The sequence below is a fragment of the Schistocerca cancellata genome, chromosome 1 (assembly GCF_023864275.1).
Source record: "Schistocerca cancellata isolate TAMUIC-IGC-003103 chromosome 1, iqSchCanc2.1, whole genome shotgun sequence".
Lineage (NCBI taxonomy): Eukaryota > Metazoa > Arthropoda > Insecta > Orthoptera > Acrididae > Schistocerca > Schistocerca cancellata.
In genome coordinates this window covers 1,174,444,102-1,174,464,252 of record NC_064626.1, presented here as the reverse complement: position 1 = coordinate 1,174,464,252, position 20,151 = coordinate 1,174,444,102, and the positions used below count along the sequence as shown (strand labels likewise).

The 20,151-nt window shown below is 46.1% G+C and overlaps 1 protein-coding gene across 1 annotated transcript in view; it reads right to left on the bottom strand.

Annotated features, from left to right (window-relative positions):
- Positions 1-20,151, bottom strand: part of LOC126140737 (3 beta-hydroxysteroid dehydrogenase/Delta 5-->4-isomerase type 1) — a 108,601-nt gene continuing 88,450 nt past the window's right edge. Inside the window, exons 5-6 of the mRNA XM_049915238.1 lie at positions 2,777-2,932; positions 1-560 (exon numbers count right to left, since the gene is read on the bottom strand). Of these exons, the coding sequence (XP_049771195.1) occupies positions 148-560; positions 2,777-2,932 (569 nt within the window). The 3' untranslated portion in view covers positions 1-147. The remainder of the gene's footprint in view (positions 561-2,776; positions 2,933-20,151) is intronic.

The following is a 20,151-nucleotide window of genomic DNA, read 5'->3' as shown; positions in this document are numbered from 1 at the left end:
TCCCAGAGGTTGCCGGTTCAAATAATGTTCACCCTGTACAAGTCAGAATCAAGTCTAAGTTGTTTATGCGCTCGGGCGGCTGCCACGTTCAAGTGTCCTCACTGTAGACGACCGAGGCTACGAAGTCGATCGTGTGACAGGGCGACCTCACAGCTTGTCGCGCGTGTACCACTTGTTGGCGCGTGCGAGCGCGTCGGCGGCCGAGTACTTGGGCTCGTACTTGGTGCAGAGGGCGGCGCGCAGGCGCGAGAACAGCACCACGGAGTTGAGGTAGGCGACGGCGGTTCGCGGCGACACGGGAGCGCGCAGCTGCAGCAGGGACAGGGCGTCCTCCAGCGCGGCGGCCACCAGGTAGGCCAGCGGCGCCGGCAGGTACAGCGACGTGACGCGCATGCGCAGCCGGCCGTCCGGGCGCGCCGTGACGCGCGCGCAGAAGCGCAGCAGGTCGACCGGCGGCGTGTCGTCCGTCGCGAACAGGGGAAGCCCCGCCGCGCTCAGCACAGCCGGCTGCGGCGACGCCAGCGCCCGCGCAGCGCACACCAGCGCCCACGCCGCGTTCCCTGCACACCGCCCCACACACACTAGTCCGCATCTCTCGACTAACGCAAAGAAATAGTACTGGGATATACAACACATCCATACATTGTAGACTGCAAATGCATTTAGAAATGGTGGGGACTACTGAAATTCGGTGGCAGGATGAACGGCCTTACAGTCGGGTTATAAAGAAGCTGGTAGAAGCTGACCTCGGCGAAGATCGGTTTGGATTCCAGAGTAGTGCAGGGCCACGTCAGGTAATACTGAATGTAAAATTTCTCGTAGAAGATAAGTTAAAGAAAATGAAAACTACGTTTACATCTCCATCTACATTTATACTCCGCAAGCCACTCAACGGTGTGTGGCGGACGGCACTTAAGGTGCCACTGTCATTACCTCCCTTTCCTGTTCCACTCGCGTATGGTTTGCGGGAAGAACGACTGCCGGAAAACCCCCGTGCGCGCTCGAATTTTACATTCGTGAACTCCTCGGGAGGTGTAAGTAGGGGGAAGCAATATATTCGATACCTCATCCAGAAACGCACCCTCTCGAAACCTGGACAATGAAAATTTGTAGTATGGCCAGGATTCGAACCCAGGTCTCCAGCTCAGTAGGCACATGCGCTAACCACTATGACACCCACGCACCGTTGCTTTTCACAATTGCACAGACTGCCCTAGCGCGCCTCCCTCCTCAATCCAAATTCCCACCGAGCGAGGTGGCGCAGTGGCTAGCACACTGGACTCGCATTCGGGAGGACGACGGTTCAATCCCGCGTCCGGCCATCCTGATGTAGGTTTTCCGTGATTTCCCTAAATCGCTCCAGGCAAATGCCCGGATGGTTCCTCTGAAAGGGCACGGCCGACTTCCTTCCCCATCCTTCCCTCATCCGCCGGGACTGATGACTTCGCTGTTTGGTCCCCTCCCCCAAATAATCCAATCCAATCCAAATTCCCATTCACACCTCAGTCCACTTGGTATTCCCCAGAAACTCGAACAGCAGTGCAAGGCTCTCCAACTGTATTGGAATAGCAACTCAATATCGAACGAAACGAGGGATCCTACCTAAAACCCAAGCATAAATGCGTTTATCAAATGAAACTTATGATTCCTGGGACCTTTTCATATCTCAAACAGATGACGTTTGTATGCAGACTGAATCCACGAATGAAAATTGTGCAAAGCCACTGTGGCAGGGTGGCGTAGTGGTTAGTGCATCTGCCTAGCGAGCACGAAAGCTGGCTTCGAATCTTGGCCTTGGTACAAATTTTCATTCATCACTTCAGTCCGCGCATAAGGTGTCTGAACGATGAAAAGGTCTCTGGAAGCATATAGTTTCGTTTGATTAAAGTATCTACGCCTGGGTTTTAGGCAGGATCCTCCGATTTATTCGATGCTGATGTGCTATTGAAATAAAGTTCGAGAGCCTCTGCATTGCTGTTGGAGTTTAGGAGGAATGCCAAGTGGGCTGAGGTGTGAATGGGAATTCGGATAGAGAAGTGAGGCGCGCTACGGCAGTCTGTGCAGTTGTGTAAAGCCACGGTGCCTGGGTGTCATAGTGGTTAGAGCACGTGCCTAATGAGCTGGAGACCTGAGTTCGAATCCTGGCCATAATACGAATTTTCATTCATTGCTTCGGTCAGCATCGTTTGATTTGTTGATAGTTTAAGATAAACTTTGAATGATACACACTGTTCAATGTTTTTGTGTTCATGATGACAAGGTGTTCAGATATTAAGTTTCAAAATTTTCACCACGTTCATGTACCACAGAAGAAGCAGCTTCATATTAAAGTTGTTTCACGTATTCTGAACGTTGCATATGTTTCTGTGGTCTATTGCCCGAAGCCATTTAAAATCAAATAAAAAGTAATAAGGTAGTAAACAATATGATAACATTTCTTTCCTTGTGGCTTTTTTTTTTCGGTGGAGATGAAACACTTACACATGACAGGCTGTTGTGGAGAGGTAAATCAAACCAGTGTTCAGACTGTAGACCACAAAAATGACACTAAAAACAACATTATAGAAAAGAATATATCAAAACACACAATGATTGTGTCTTCCGTCGCGGTGCAAGAATAGTTTCCCAGTACGTCACAGATTAGACTGTAAATCGACACTGACCGCTGTAAGTGACGCCGTTCCTTGGACTGCGAGCATTTAGAGAGTTATGTCTTAACTGGTTGGTGTGAGGCTGTGCTCCTGTGCAGTGGCAGAGGAGTGTAAACGAGACGTACCCACGTAGGTGACCTGCTGCCGGCCTCCCGCCCCCGCAAGCAGCGGCAGCCGTCCGTCGCAGGCCCGCGCGACGCGAAGCAGCGGCGGCAGCAGGTGCGGGTCCAGCTCCCCGTACAGCAGTGTCGGCCGCACCGCCACAGTCCTGAGGACGCCACCTGGAACACACGCCGAAACGTCTTCATCTGTCCTCTGCGAATCGCTGCTCACACATAGCACTGGATGTTAAGAGAGTCCTTTCAGCGACCAAATGCAAAAGGTTGTGCTCAATAAATCAGAGAAAATCCGAAAGGCAGAAAATTATAATTACCAGAAGGAAAAAAAAGCATAAAGGGAGTCCCACAGGGCTCAATTTTGAGCCCACTCCTACACCTCATGTATGTGAATGACCTTCCACTTCACATTCAACAAGCAAAATTTGTACTTGTTGCAGACGTTACTAGTGCTACAACAAATCCCATTAGAGAGAAAGCAACAGAAGATATTCTCCAAAGAATTATTAAGTGGTTCTCTCAAAATGGACTCTCACTGAATTTTGGAAAAAAAAAACACGCTACATCCAGCTCCGTACAGCAAATGGAGTCATACCAACAACTGTTGTAGCACATCAGCAGGAAGTAGGGTAGAATGCTCCAAATTTTTGCATATTGATGAAAACTTGAAAACTTGAACTGGAAGCAGCATATTACTGAGTTTCTCAAACAATTAAGTTCAGCTGCTTTTGCTCTTCGTTGTTGTTGTTGTTGTTGTGGTCTTCAGTCCTGAGACTAGTTTGATGCAGCTCTCCATGCTACTCTATCCCGTGCAAGCTTCTTCATCTCCCAGTATCTACTGCTCTTCGTGTAATCGCTAATCTTGGAAACAAACGTATCAACCTCGCGACACATTCTGCATATTTCCACTCAGTAATGCCGTACGGAATAATTTTCTGGGGTAACTCATCACTTAGAAAGAATGTATTGATAACGCAAAAGCGAGCAGTAAGAGTAATATTTGGTGTTCACGCACGGAAGCCATGTGAGTACTTCTTCTCGGAGCTAGGCATTTTAACTGCGCCGCCAGAATACAAATATTCGCTGACGAATTTCGTAATAAATTTGAGAAGAACAGCGATGTACATATCCACAACACTAGAAGGAAAAGTCACCTTTATTACCCACTGTGACGGCTGTCAGTGGTTCAGAAAGGAGTTCAATATGCAGCAACAAAAATTTTTGATTATTTGCCCAATAACATAAAATGTCTGACAGGTAGCAAAGCAAGTTTTAAATCTAATTTAAAATCGCCTTTCTTGGACATCTTCCACTGAAGAATTTATACTCAAAAGTTAGAAATATCATAGAGATTACTACAGTGACATTAAAATAAATATAATTCCATCTGAAAACCAGAACAGTTTTGGTTAGTTACAAAAAATCATTACAAGACAAATCAGGCTCTGCCAGCCGGTGTGGCCGAGCGGTTCTAGGCACTTCAGTCTGGAACCGCGTGACCGCTACGGTCGCAGGTTCGAATCCTGCCTCGGGCATGGATGTGTGTGATGTCCTAGGGTTAGTTAGGTTTAAGTAGCTCTAAGTTCTAGGGGACTGATGACCTCAGATGTTAAGTCCCATAGTGCTCAGAGCCATTTGAACCAAAGGAGGCCCTCTCCTAAGTGTACATCTAAAAAACAGCGAAAATTTTTATCTCATGATGATGATTATCAGTCTTTAGTAGTGAGGACGTCCTCCGCGCACACGGATGAGTTCTTCCATTCTGCGAGGGAAGCTCTGGATGAGACCATCAAGTTTATCTTGAGGTCCCACTCCACAGTGGTAGCTTCTGTGAGGTCCTGAAGATCGTCAGGTGGACTCGGATATTGTGCAATGGCCGCCTTCAATAGATGCAGTGCATGCCTAGTTGCTTTCATATCTGGGGACTGTGTTGGGCAACTCATTCTGCTGATGCATCTTTGAAGATACCGAGACGCTGCTAGAGTACTGAGCCGTCTTGCATCGTCATCGGGTAGGATGAAGTTGTCACGTCTGTAGGGCCTTACAATCGTTCGTAGGACCTCTTGGAGGTATCAGGGACCCGTCAAATTAGATTAGATGGGTCCGCCGCCCTATCATTATTGCCGCTCAGAACGTTACACTTCCACCTGTAAACGGACTGACTTCCTGAACGTATCGGCGTCCCTGGTGTCTAGCGCTTCTCCAAACCCTAACACGTCTAGTGTCCGGTCCAAACCAGTTCTGGCCTCTCAGAAAACGTGACGTTAGTTCATTTCGAAATAGTCTTGTGTTGATGAGCAAGCGCTCATCTTCGATTGCGTCGGTTCCGTTGATTCAGCACAAAACATTTCACGGGTCTTCTGGAACGGTGACCATTCTGATGCAATCCTCTACGCACTGTTTGGTCTGAGATACGAATCCCTGTTGCCTAGGAGAAGTCATTTCCAACGTTTCTGGCAGTTGATGTTGGGCTCTTCGAGCCGACTGTTGCAAGAAACGATCCTGCATCGTCATACCAGGACCACCGCAGAAAGGTATATCGTCCACATTTCCCGTCTCTCTGTACCTTTTCCACACCTTAGACACACCACTTTGCGTGATGTACGACCGATCGGCAACATCTTACTGTGTATGACCTCCTGAAAGTAAAGCCACTATCCCAGTATGCCTCTACGTGGCGTGTTACTGCAATGCTGAACACAAACTGAATGAAGCTGTTGTTGATACTGGAATGCTCGCGGTGTGCCGCTGCGGCAACGGTTTGTATACATGACTGAGAATCGACCACAAAGCATGCCAGTAGTGAACATTGTCCAGTGTATGCTCTCTAACTGGATAATTGATGAAGTGCCTACGTCAAAGAGATATCTAGTGTCGTACAGTACATTTACGATAGTATTCTCAACTTTTATTGAGCAAATGGTTCAAATGGCTCTGAGCACTATGGGACTTAACTTCTGTGGTCATCAGTCCCCTAGAACTTAGAACTACTTAAACCTAACTAACCTAAGGACATCACACACATCCATGCCCGAGGCAGGATTCGAACCTGCGACCGTAGCAGTCCCGCGGTTCCGGACTGCGCGCCTAGAACCACTAGACCACCGCGGCCGGCTTTATTGAGCAGTATATACTTTTATTTGCAGCTACTTTAAGATCTTGCTGGTGTGAACACCTTGTTTGAGTCAAATGGAGTGCTTCTGAGAGCCTACTCACCATTTTTTTCTTGAATAATGGGATACAATCACCATGACATCTTCACCATAGTTTCTTAGTTACTCATATCTTCCATAGATCATTTGAACGATTCTTTTACCAAAATGATCTGGAACGAGTCAGTTTACTGGATATGTGTACATGATGAGTGTCAACATTAATGAACACATCATTTTTAGTCTTACCAACTACAATTAACTTTTTTTTCTGGCTACGAGTTTTCAAGCAGAAATTCGTCAATGGGGTTGAAGGAGTTGTCCAAGGAAGAAATTTTGTATATCAGTGTGTGTGTGTGTGTGTGTGTGTGTGTATGTATGTGTGTGTGTGTGTGTATTTTAACAAGGTCTATGACTCCATATGCACACAGATTTTCTTTGTGGCACTAATAAATTTTATTGGAGAAATCTCAGAACCATTCGAGACACATACACGGCTCAGACAAGGAGATGGTCCCCCACCGCTTTTATTCAGCATGGTCTCGGACAAAATTATCGAACAACTGGGAGAAAAAGTAAAATGGTTCCAGTTAGGAAGAACACTTGCAAACAAGACAATCATAACATGCCTGGCACTTGCGGATGGCCTGGCAACACTCAGCAACGACAGACAAGAAGCACTGGAATACTTACATGAAGTCTCTGCCGAACGGGTCTACAGATACCATAGGAGAAAACACAGTACATGGAAAGAAAAAACAATACAAAAGCCACGAACACAAAATATACAAAGGTTAACAGAATGGAAAAATACAAGTATCTAGGGGAATACATACAAATAGGACGATCAAGCAAGGCATTCAACATACAACAGATAGAAATACTTTAGTAAGCCTACAAACAGACATCGATCAACGACAATAAAAGAAACATTTCAAGACAGGCAACACCCAGGCACTACAATACATCTGTACTGCAAGAAGCACTCCACACTTCAGAAAGAACTAAAATCGGAGAATCAGACATCAGAGAGGAAGAAAAAATATAACGTAAAATCGTCAGAAAACTTTTTGGAACAGTAAGTAAAGGTGGTATATGGATGAAGAGACCGAACAAAGAATTATACGAACACACAGACAGGCAGACACATACATGATCAGAAAATGCCGACTAATAGTCTGTGGACACAGGCATACAATGAACCACAACAGACACACACAAAAAGGATTTTTGGTGTAAACAGCTCAATCAAAAACAAATTTATTTCATGAAATAGAAAGAGAATTAAATAATGCAGGAATCGATGAGAAAATGGGAAATGAAAGAGATCAATTGAGAAACAAAATTATGAACACAAAATCTGAAGTAAAAGAAAGGAAGAAAACTAGGAAAATATTGAAGGAGTAAAGGCAGCAGGAACACAGTCAAAAAATGAAAAGATCGCAGGAAGAGAAAACGAATAAGGAAACATAAAAAAATTGAATAATCATGTAACATTCATTCTTAAGTTTCTCCCGGCGTATTTGATAATCAAAATATCCACGGGTGTACTGCCGGTCTACAGTGTCCAACGTGCACAATATTTCGGCGATGATACATGTCGCCATCATCAGGTGAACCGACGGACTGAGCTCCTGTGAACGTGCCGGCACAGAGATCCGTACGCTATGGCTGCTCAGGGGGAACTACACTCCTGGAAATTGAAATAAGAACACCGTGAATTCATTGTCCCAGGAAGGGGAAACTTTATTGACACATTCCTGGGGTCAGATACATCACATGATCACACTGACAGAACCACAGGCACATAGACACAGGCAACAGAGCATGCACAATGTCGGCACTAGTACAGTGTATATCCACCTTTCGCAGCAATGCAGGCTGCTATTCTCCCATGGAGACGATCGTAGAGATGCTGGATGTAGTCCTGTGGAACGGCTTGCCGTGCCATTTCCACCTGGCGCCTCAGTTGGACCAGCGTTCGTGCTGGACGTGCAGACCGCGTGAGACGACGCTTCATCCAGTCCCAAACATGCTCAATGGGGGACAGATCCGGAGATCTTGCTGGCCAGGGTAGTTGACTTACACCTTCTAGAGCACGTTGGGTGGCACGGGATACATGCGGACGTGCATTGTCCTGTTGGAACAGCAAGTTCCCTTGCCGGTCTAGGAATGGTAGAACGATGGGTTCGATGACGGTTTGGATGTACCGTGCACTATTCAGTGTACCCTCGACGATCACCAGTGGTGTACGGCCAGTGTAGGAGATCGCTCCCCACACCATGATGCCGGGTGTTGGCCCTGTGTGCCTCGGTCGTATGCAGTCCTGATTGTGGCGCTCACCTGCACGGCGCCAAACACGCATACGACCATCATTGGCACCAAGGCAGAAGCGACTCTCATCGCTGAAGACGACACGTCTCCATTCGTCCCTCCATTCACGCCTGTCGCGACACCACTGGAGGCGGGCTGCACGATGTTGGGGCGTGAGCGGAAGACGGCCTAACGGTGTGCGGGACCGTAGCCCAGCTTCATGGAGACGGTTGCGAATGGTCCTCGCCGATACCCCAGGAGCAACAGTGTCCCTAATTTGCTGGGAAGTGGCGGTGCGGTCCCCTACGGCACTGCGTAGGATCCTACGGTCTTGGCGTGCATCCGTGCGTCGCTGCGGTCCGGTCCCAGGTCGACGGGCACGTGCACCTTCCGCCGACCACTGGCGACAACATCGATGTACTGTGGAGACCTCACGCCCCACGTACGTCCACCCGGCCTCCCGCATGCCTACTATACGCCCTCGCTCAAAGTCCGTCAACTGCACATACGGTTCACGTCCACGCTGTCGCGGCATGCTACCAGTGTTAAAGACTGCAATGGAGCTCCGTATGCCACGGCAAACTGGCTGACACTGACGGCGGCGGTGCACAAATGCTGCGCAGCTAGCGCCATTCGACGGCCAACACCGCGGTTCCTGGTGTGTCCGCTGTGCCGTGCGTGTGATCATTGCTTGTACAGCCCTCTCGCAGTGTCCGGAGCAAGTATGGTGGGTCTGACACACCGGTGTCAATGTGTTCTTTTTTCCATTTCCAGGAGTGTAGCTTCGGTCGCGGCGGCCATTCGTGATCTGAGGGAGCGCTCTGAAATTGTTGTCTTACCGGCTGACAAAGGCAATGCTACAGTTGTTTTCTCCCATAAGGACTACCCTGATAAGATGCAGAGCCTTCTAAATGACGATTCCTACCGGAAGATCAGCGATGACCCTACAAAGAAGGTGGAGAACAAGACGAGGTCGCTTCTCAAGGACGCAGATTTACCGGAGGGTGACGCTAAGAAATTGTTACCGCAAGGTCCGGTACCGCCTAGGCTATATGGGCTCCCGAAGGTTCACAAAGAGGGGGTACCATCACGCCCCATTGTCAGTAACATCAGGGCACCTACATATTTGTTGGCCCAATACCTGATGGGAATATTAAGTCCTTATGTGGGTAAATGCCCTCATCACATCCGTAATTCCGTGGATTTTGTTAAACGCCTTGATAGCTTCAGGTCGGATGAGTCAGATATCATGGTGAGTTTTGACGTCGTTTCCTTGTTTACGAGGCTTCCCCTGCGAGAGTCACTGGAATTGATTAGTCAGAAGTTTGACGAGAAGACCACTGAACTTTTTAGGCATGTCTTGACCTCCACATATTTTCTTTTTAATGGAGAATACTACGAACAAACGGAGGGAGTCGCCATGGGTAGCCCACTCTCACCGGTGGTAGCGAATTTGTACATGGAGAACTTCGAGGAGGAAGCCCTGTCGTCATCCGAATGGAAACCTACTTGCTTTTTCCGTTACGTGGACGACACGTTCGTCATCTGGCCACATGGTATGGATAAACTCCTTGACTTCCGTACACATCTAAACTCCATACACCCCAACATCAAATTCACTATGGAGACTGAAACGGATGGTAAATTACCTTTCCTTGACGTCTTGGTCAAGAGAAGGGCTGACGGCACCCTAGGTCATGGGGTGTATCGGAAGACAACGCACACCTGTATTTGCACGCAGACAGCTGCCACCACCCTTCACAGAGGAATGGGGTACTTAAAACTCTAGTACATAGGGCGCGCACTATCTCTGACGCAGAGAGTCTACCCCAGGAATTGGAACATCTGAGAACTGTATTTAGAAAAAATGGGTACTCAGAGTGGCAGATTCAACGTGCTCTCCGCCCAACCACTGCAGCACAAACAGTGGAGATGGATGAAATCACGAGGGGGGAGGTAGGCACTGCGTTTATTCCATATACAGGCGCACTCTCGGGCAAAATCGCCCGCATTTTGAAGAAACACCGGGTCGGAACTGTGTTTTGTCCTCCGAATAAAACTCGTGCACTGGTGGGGAGCGCCAAAGATGACCTCGGTCTGAGGAAGGCCGGCGTGTACCAGATTCCGTGTCAATGTGGCAAGTCGTATATTGGTCAGACGATGCGTACCGTCGAGGATCGATGCCGTGGACACCAGAGGCACACTCGACTGATATATCCGAGCAAGTCGGCGGTCGCTGAACATTGTTTGTCGGAAAATCACGCTATGGAGTATGAACGCACGAGGATTCTGGTACAGACGTCGAGATACTGGGACAGCGTTGTTGGAGAGGCCATCGAAATTCGCACCAATGACGACCTCATAAACCGTGACTGTGGCTATAATCTTAGCAAGGCTTGGGAACCAGCGATGGGGTTAATCAAGAGTAAATCGAGCAAACGTATAGTTGTGACGACCACGGCGGACAGAGCCATCACACCGACGACATCTCAGACGCCGTCGCATTCTGTTCCGCGTGACCGTGGCTCGCGGCGCGGACGGCGGAGGGAGTGCGCCGCGGGCGGAGGGTATTTAAATCGGCCGCCGCCGCGACCGAAGCCAGTTCCCCCTGAGCAGCCATAGCGTACGGATCTCCGTACCGGCACGTTCACAGGAGCTCAGTCCGTCAGTTCACCTGATGATGGCGACATGTATGATCTCCAAAATATTGTGCCCGTTGGACACTGTAGACTGGCAGTACACCCGTGGATATTTTGATTATGTAACATTCAAGCTGAACACTGCTTTAAGGACAAACACACTTCCCCTCATCTTCGTTTCCTTTTGATGTTTTTAATTTTTATTCATTTGTTTCTTTTGCACTACAATATCAAGGTTCCATATTAAAAAACGTAATCACTAGTGAAATTTGAAACTATTCTTGTTTATACTTCAGTCTCAATTGCACATTATGTAATAAATGACATGTTTCGATCTCTTTGGATCATTTTCAGATCCAAAACAAAGTAAAACTAAACGTGTACTCACTATTATCTTACAATAAGTAGAAAAGCACTGTACATAATTGAAGAATTTATCAATGTTGTTATATCACTAACCTGCTAAATCAATGTCAGAACCTCATATGTGAATATTGTCACAAATTGGTATATGGTGGAAGTAGAGGGAGGGGTAGGAAAGAAATGGATAGAAGGGTGGAAAATGGAGTCAGGTTGATTTTGGTAGGGAATGAGAGCAGGGAGGGGGAGTGACATGGATGTCATGAGTTTAACAGGAAAGGATCTTATCCTGAAATTATAAAAAGTATAGCTACGTAAAAATTCTCGTTAAAATATTAAAGAATGTATGTGGCGCAGCAAGCCAGCTCGCTCTCTGGTTTCTGTACACACCATAAAACCGCGCTCCATACAATACCACTCAGCAGAAGCAAATGCAGTTAACCAAACCGTCACGTCCTGTTCTCTGTAACGTTAGTTGCTGCACATAGTTTCACTTTTATACTTTGTTGTTTTAAACTTCTCATGTTCTTATACTTTCAGTGTTTTACATTTTTAAGATTTAGTGACACTTAATTCAGTTCTAGCTACTTCACGTAATTCCACTTTTATAATGTTACTATTTTATGTCTCTTACAATTTAAACATCAGTTATTCAATATTTTTGACATTATAATGAGACTTTCTTTTTACAATTTCAGTTTTTACAGTTTAATATAAGCTCCATATGGTTTTATACTTTCAGCGTTTCACACCGTTTACCTTTTAAGACACTTTAGGTTGATGACGCAACTACATATGTAAATTTTGCATTTACGTACAATTGTTTTCTACTTTTTTTAAGGTAGTAGCACATATTCAGTATCATTTTGTTTCAGATCTGGGGATGATCCAAAGAGATCGAAACATGTCATGTATTAAAAATGTGTAACTGAGACTGAGTAATAAATGATAACTGTATTGAATACTAACACAGTTGCTCTTCTCTCATGATAAATGTGCTGGCTATAATAAATAATAGAATTACCTAAACTATATCATGGAATTTACGGCTATATTCGCCAAATGTTTTACCTTGAGCGTTTTGTCTTCCTTTTTTATGGTTGAATAATTCGTTTCCTATTTCGTGCACCACTTAACTACTTTATGCAGCTTATCATGGCGGACTTCCTTTTTTTTTTAAATGAATAATAGTTGAAACGCACAGTGGTAACTGACAACCAATGCAATGGCATCTCGTGGACGAATCGATGTGAAACACAACTATAGTTTGTTCGCCCTGACTGAGCTGGCATGAGGTTCTGGGAACAGAGGAAGCAACCTCCGCCTACAAAAATGCAAAACACAGAAAATCAGAGGGAGAGTGGCAGTTCTAGGGGAAAAGCTGTACTTCATCACGCAGTGACGGTACTACACATGTGCTTACTGTCTCGGCACGGCATTCACTTCGTGACGTAAGTATGAGTCCCACACAGGAGCGTCAGACAGCTGCGGTCCGTTTTTTATTTTTTATAACCTTTTTTTATTGGCTTATGAACTTACATCGTTAATTCAACACTGTAAATTGGATATGACTTGACTCTTCATTGTGCGTGTTCATTGTGGCTACGTATTACCGGGAGGCCAGCTCCGTGTAGAGGAATGCCTCGTTCGTCCGGCTCTTGCTTCGTCTTGGTGTTAATAAGAGTCCGTCGGTTTGTTGTCGTTAAACAATTTGTTGACCTGCCTGGTTGCCGATACTCACCACAGCTCTTTCAAAGGCTGTGTCTAATGTAATGAGAGGTTGTACGGAAAGATTTAAGTGTTCAATTTTCCGAGGCACTTTTAGGGAGTGGAATTATAGAGAAATAGATTTAAGATGGTGCCAGACACTTACGTGTGACTTACATGGTAATCATGTAGATGTAGACTTAGATGACGCTGTAATGTAGAGGACAGTGTTGTCTTTGAGTGACGAGGAGGGCACAGAAGGACTTGGATAGAATTTCTATTTCCTGTGATGAACGGCAACTTGCTCTAAATGTATGAAAATGTAGATTAATGCAGACGAGTAGAAAAACAAATACTATAACGTTCGAATACAGTATTAGTGGTGTACGGTTTGACGTAGTAAGATTAAGTATCTAAACGTAATGTTACAAAGTTACATGAAATGGATCGAGCTCGTAATGTCGGTTGTAGCGATGGCGAATGGTCGACTTCCGTTTACTGGAAGAATTCTGGGAAAGTGTAGCTCATCTATACAGCAAACAGCTTATAGAACACTTGTGCGATCTATTCTTTAGCACTGGTGGCGTGTTTTGGACCCTGGCGAGGTCGGATTAAACGAAGACATCGAAGCAGGTCAGAGGGATACTACCAGATATTTTTTAGCGGTTGGTTCGATCAGCACTCGATTCTTACGGAAATTCTCTGTGAACTCAAATGGGAATTCGTGGAAGGAACGAGATGTTCTTCTTGCCGAACCACTGTTAAGAAAGTTTACCGTGCCAGGATTTGGGACAGACTGCAGAACTATTCCACTGCCATCAACATACGTCTCGCAAAAGGACCGCGAAGCCAAGAAAAATCAGGGTTGCTAGGGAACCACCTAGACAGTCGTTTTTCGCTCAGTTCGTTTGCGAGTGGAACAGGCAATGTCTTGCAGCGGTACAAGGTACCCTCCGCCATGCACCATATAGTAGCTTGCAGAGTATCTACGTAGGTGTAGCTGTAGAGGTAGATAATGAACAATGTACATGCCAGTCGTGACATGGTTAACTTGCTCATCCGTCATAGTCCATACCGCCACAGTTGTATCACGTATAAAATTAATCGTCGGTAAAGCAGATGCCAGACTGAGATTCATTGGAAGAATCCTAAGGAAATGCCATCCGAAAACAAAGGAAGTAGGTTACAGTACACTTGTTCGCCCACTGCTTGAATACTGCTCATCGGTGTGGGATCCGCACCAGATATGGTTGACAAAAGAGATAGAGAAGATCCAACGGACAGCAGCGCCCTTTGTTACAGGATCATTTAGTAATCGCGAAAGCGTTACGGAGATGATAGATAAACTCCAATGGAGGAGGAGGAGGAGGAGATTAGTGTTTAACGTCCCGTCGACAACGAGGTCATTAGACACGGAGCGCAAGCTCGGGTGAGGGAAGGATGGGGAAGGAAATCGGCCGTGCCCTTTCAAAGGAACCATCCCGTCATTTGCCTGAAGCGATTTAGGGAAATCACGGAAAACCTAAATCAGGATGGCCGGAGACGGGATTGAACCGTCGTCCTCCCGAATGCGAGTCCAGTGTGCTAACCACTGCGCCACCTCGCTCGGTAACTCCAATGGAAGAGTCTGCAAGAGAGACACTCAGCAGCTCGGTACGGGCTTTTGTTGAAGTTTCGAGAACATACCTTCACCGGGGAGTCAAGCAGTATATTGCTCCCTCCTACGTATATCTCGCGAAGAGACCATGAGGATAAAATCAGAGAGATTAGAGCCCACACAGAGGCATACCGACAATCCTTCTTTCCACGAACAATACGAGACTGGAATAGAAGGGATAACCGACAGAGGTACTCAAGGTACCCTCCGCCACACACCGTCAGGTGGCTTGCGGAGTATGGATGTAGATGTAGATAAAAACGACCGTATCAAATCTGCGAGTTCGGAAGCTTTGGTACAATAAGTCGTCTTCAGCTAGTCAAAGCACGAAGTAAACTACCAATGTGCCCAGGAAGCTGCACCACGACTAGACTTGAAACAGATGCCGACGCACGGAACAGGATCTCAGGGCCTGATCTACAGGGCTACTGCAGGGCTCAGTGGGCTGAAGTGTTGTGCGGTGTGTGCCCCTTCAAAGAGTCTGGGCAGTGGTTGTGACATGGTCAGTGACAGTGGGGTGCTACAGTGCGTGTCAAACAATGCCTGCGGCGTCAGCAACACACCGGCGCAGTGCAATGCCAAGCAGGCGCGAAGGTCTCCTCGGCAGGCGGAAGGGCTGTCGCTACTGGGAACAGCTGTAGCAGCTGACGCAGCACCAGGAAACAGGAGGTCGGCTCACCACCGTGACACGTGACGCATGACTCTGCAGCCGAACCAAGCGAGCTGTCAGCAGCATTTAAGCTCGCCGGACAAAATACGAGCGGCATTCAATAATTAAAGAGGCAAACTGATGTAGAAATGAAACAGTTTCTAGGAAAACCTTTGCCCTTTCGTGACTTTACGTTAGCATCATGGGGATGAGCTGATAAATTTCGTGACTTTACGTTAGCATCATGGGGATGAGCTGATAAATGTCGTGACTTTACGTTAGCATCATGGGGATGAGCTGATAAATTTCGTGACTTTACGTTAGCATCATGGGGATGAGCTGATAACAGTGTGACCTGCCCTTCTCTCTTTGCTCCGTTTCTTTCGCTGATCTTTCCTCTTCTTTCTTCCTTCTTCGTACCGCGGCTATATCTCAGGGTTTTCAATGCAGAAATGTAGTGAGAAGGGAGCACATGTGTGTGGTGGTTCACGATATCGTAGTGCTGTGATGGAGCATCACTCGTGCCTCTGGTTTCAGAAGACTGATGACTGAAGTACGAACATTTCTCGAAAGAAAAACAGATATTTGCTCTCTTTTCTTTTAAAACTATAAATAGTAGCGTAGCTAGTAGTATCTATCGTTCTACTAAACTGAATGAGCGCGACACCATTGATGAAGTTTCAACCTCGGAAGAAGTTTATTAATACCAATTAGTTGAAATAAAAAGAACTCATCCAATCCAGAAGTCACTCACAGTTGGAGTAATTAGTTTCTGATGTGTGTGTGTAGTGATCATTGATACTTAAAAGATCGTTTCAGTAATTCTATCACAGTCAGTTTATGAGTTGCTAAGCAACGTATCAACAAGCTGACTATGTAATGATTAAAATTTGTGGTATCTCGACAGTAAATCGCTCATCGCTTGTTTTAAGCATTAAGACGATTACTATGCCGCTCATATAAGTCTTTGATAGTTATTATCAAGCTAATGTCCGTAAACTGCGGTTAATGTTACTGAATCCTACACGCGATGATAACGCCCGATATCCAACCGCGTATCTTAAACTCCGCGCCGATATTTGAGAATTCGCGCGCGATTTGTTTGCACCAAAGTCGGGCAGTGGTTCCCTAGAATAATTTTTAAATCAACTCCGGGTTGTAAATTAACAATTCTGTGACCATTCATGAAAGTTACAGAAGATCCTCACTCGACAGCTACTTGATCGTGCACTCGCGCACACGAAAGTTTTTTCTTACAAAGAGAAAATATATCATGCATAATGCAACAAAGTGATTTCCTATGTCGAAACATATTTATATCTATATCATTAAAACTCATTACCTATTAAATCTTGTACATAATTAAATTCTTTACCCTGCAAATAATCAATAAAATTTAGGAATGAATTAGATGTATTTAAAAAAAAATCTCAAGTTGATATGACGTCATGGGTCACTACTTGTTTCGACTACCCTACACTCACGTGACGCAAAGTAGATGCGACTATATTGGACATACTCGTGTAATGCTACAACAGCTGATGGATAGAAACATTTTGCTTACAACCTCAGTATTGTATATCACGACGGACTGTCCGCTTGAAGTTTCCACTTCAGCTGAACAAGTTCGGTGCTCCGCTTTTAGCTTGCTGGAGGCAAAAAGACCGGCTAAAATATTTTCTGAAATGATTTTACAGCATGATCAAAATTGTATTAACCGCGAAATTTTTCATAAGTGGATGCAACAGTTTAAAAGCGGTCGAACCTCAGTGACAGACGTCTTCTGGGATGGCCAAGCGTTGTCTTTGGTGATCATTTGGAAGATGAGCTTACAATAAATAGTGATAATAGTTGGAGTCACGAACGACGACGGTCGAGTTTAGGCTTGTCACGCATACGCCGACAGCCAATGAGCGTTCAGCAGTATACTGAGCTCTGTTGTGAATCCTGTAGCTAATGGGAGCATTAAACGTGATCGTAGCGAGTTATGCAGTGAATTTCTATTTCATTTCTTGTGAGTTGTCATCGCTGATGATGTTGGTAAGTGATAAATTCTGCATAAGCAAGCGAGAGACACAATTTGGCGGATACACGCTTCCTTCAGGCGGAAATCACGTCCATGCGCGTATTGCAACTGTCGCTTGGAATCGTCAACAATACCATACCCGTCCGTGCCCCGACATGCGCGAACCGCCATCGTTCGTGGATCGGACTATAGTGCTTAGACGCGCTGATGAACAAAGTGACGCCAGCAACGAGGGAAAAATGTCGCGTATCTCACGAAAATGTGTGGTACTGCTACACGATAAGGCTCGCCCTCAAACTGCCCAGCTGACGTAGGAAACCACTGAAAAAATAGCTTGGGAGAGATTACCTCATCCTCTCCACTATGAGATTTGGCTCCCTCAGATTTTCAGTTGTTTGGTCCACTCAAGGAGGCATTGTGTGGAAAAAATAATTCAGCAACAGTGAAGAAATCAAAGAACTTGTGGCAAAGTGGCTCAGACAACAAGGCAAACACTTCTCTGATTCAGCTGTAAAAATAGTTCATGTTTGGGACAAGTTTATTAATATTGGTGGAGATTTTGTTAAGAAGCAGTAAAAATCTCATTTTGTAACAAGACACAATTTTTTCTACATCAATTTGTCTATTTTAATTATTGAATGTCCCCTTATTAAGAATCTCTTTAAAAGAGCAAATTGGTCACTTTGGAGCTCTATAGACGTGTAAAACTGGTACTAGCTGGTCAAGTGAACCACTATCGACGACGTAAGCGATGGCTCTGAAGTGGTGCGTATGTGGCAGTCAGTTGCACCGAAACAGCGCTGTCAGATTCGTCCATGTAGAGTCGTCACACAATGGCACGAAGGAGCTATCGTGACTGGACTTATGACCACACTGCGGATGAAGTTACCCAGTTTTTTGCGTACCAACGCGGACTACCCAAAGTGTGCGCAAGAAATGACGTAAGAAAAATTGTCGTAAAAAAAAAAGCATCCTAGCCGACAGGGAGACGATCGCTACGCCTTGTCACTGACAATCGGTTTCGAACCTGACAGGAATCATCGCTACCAGTGAGTGCGACTCGCTCGGAAGGAACTCCAGGGTGCTTCAGAAGTAATGGTCAATAATTCACACGTGGAAAGTACTGGTCAGAAGTAGCTAAATAGGTCCAACAAACATGGACCCGCAAATTAACTGTTACCGAGGTGTCGCATTAATTCCAGTTGGGAACCAATTTTAAACGCCCCTGGATACCGCTGTACGTACGTTGGTATCTCAAGGTTTGGGATCGACTATTTGTTTGTTTACGCACCCGCAATTACTCCCATTTCCCACTCCGTGCACTGGTGCCGTACCGGCCTCGCAATCAGTTACGAAAGTGAAGGCACCATGGACGGAGATTACGTCAATGAAGAGAACGCTGCCGTGCACTTCGTATATGGCAAAAAGAAATGGCTCTTGAGGCTGCACAATTGCATGAAGAAGCTTTTCCTCTCCACAGGCAGCGCGACAGAGGTACATTTAGCCAGTTACATCAGAGCCTTAGAGGAACCGGGAGTTTCGCACACCAGATCCATAACTCCCAATGTTCAGGAAAAGTGTTAACGCATTGTACGCGAACGTCCGAATAATTCAACAAGGGGGATTGCTACCCAAGAAGCGTCCTGAGTCATAGCAGTGTGCCGGCCGCGGTGGTCTAGCGGTTCTGGCACTGCAGTCCGGAACCGCGGGACTGCTACCGTCGCAGGTTCGAATCCTGCCTCGGGCATGGGTGTGTGTGATGTCCTTAGGTTAGTCAGGTTTAAGTAGTTCTAAGTTCTAGGGGACTTATGAACTAAGATGTTGAGTCCCATAGTGCTCAGAGCCATTTGAACCATCATAGCAGTGTGTGGCGGATTTTATGTCGGCAAGTACTCTATGCATAACATCTCCAGCGAGTGAAAACCCTCAACAATACAGACTTCCCTCCTAGAGAGAATTTCTTCCAATGAGTGCAACAATAGTGTACCCTGAATCCCCTGTTTGTAAGCAGTATTCTGTTCACTGATGAGGCTGGATTTATCTGAGACTGTATTTTCAACTACCATAACTGTCACATTTGGGCCGGTGTCAATCCAAATGCAACATACATGTCACGACATCGGCAACGCGTTATTAGTTGAACTTCTAGGCAGGACTGCTCGGAGACCGCGTAACTGGACCACGCTTCCTACCACACAGGCTAACCGGACAATAGTATATGTGATTTCTCCGGACATTTCCAGATGTACATGATGATATCCCACTGAAGCAACGCCTGAACATGTGGTTCATTCATGACGGTGCTCCAGCATATTTTCATTTACAAGTGCACCGGCTTCTAACTCGGAGCCGGCCGCGGTGGCCGTGCGGTTCTGGCGCTGCAGTCCGGAACCGCGGGACGGCTACGGTCGCAGGTTCGAATTCTGCTTCAGGCATGGGTGTGTGTGATGTCCTTAGGTTAGTTAGGTTTAAGTAGTTCTAAGTTCTAGGGGACTTATGACCTAAGATGTTGAGTCCCATAGTGCTCAGAGCCATTTTTCTAACTCGGACGTAGGATTTACACTGGATACGAAGACGAGGGCCTGTACCATGACATCCAAGGTCTCCGAATTTAAATTCAATGCTTTTCAGTGTGTATGATCATGTCAAACGCCTGGTCTACAATACCGACGTCAACTCTCTTGAGGAGTTACGCTTGTGGATTGAAGCAGCTTTCCAGCATTTACAGAATTCCACAGGACTGCCTGATGGATTCGCAGCTCATTTCGCGCACAATGGTTGATTTGTCGACCCATATTTGTTAGAGCGTCTTAGCTACTTCTTGCCTGTACTTTCCATTTGTGAACTATTGACCATCAATTTTGAAACACCCTGTATATGT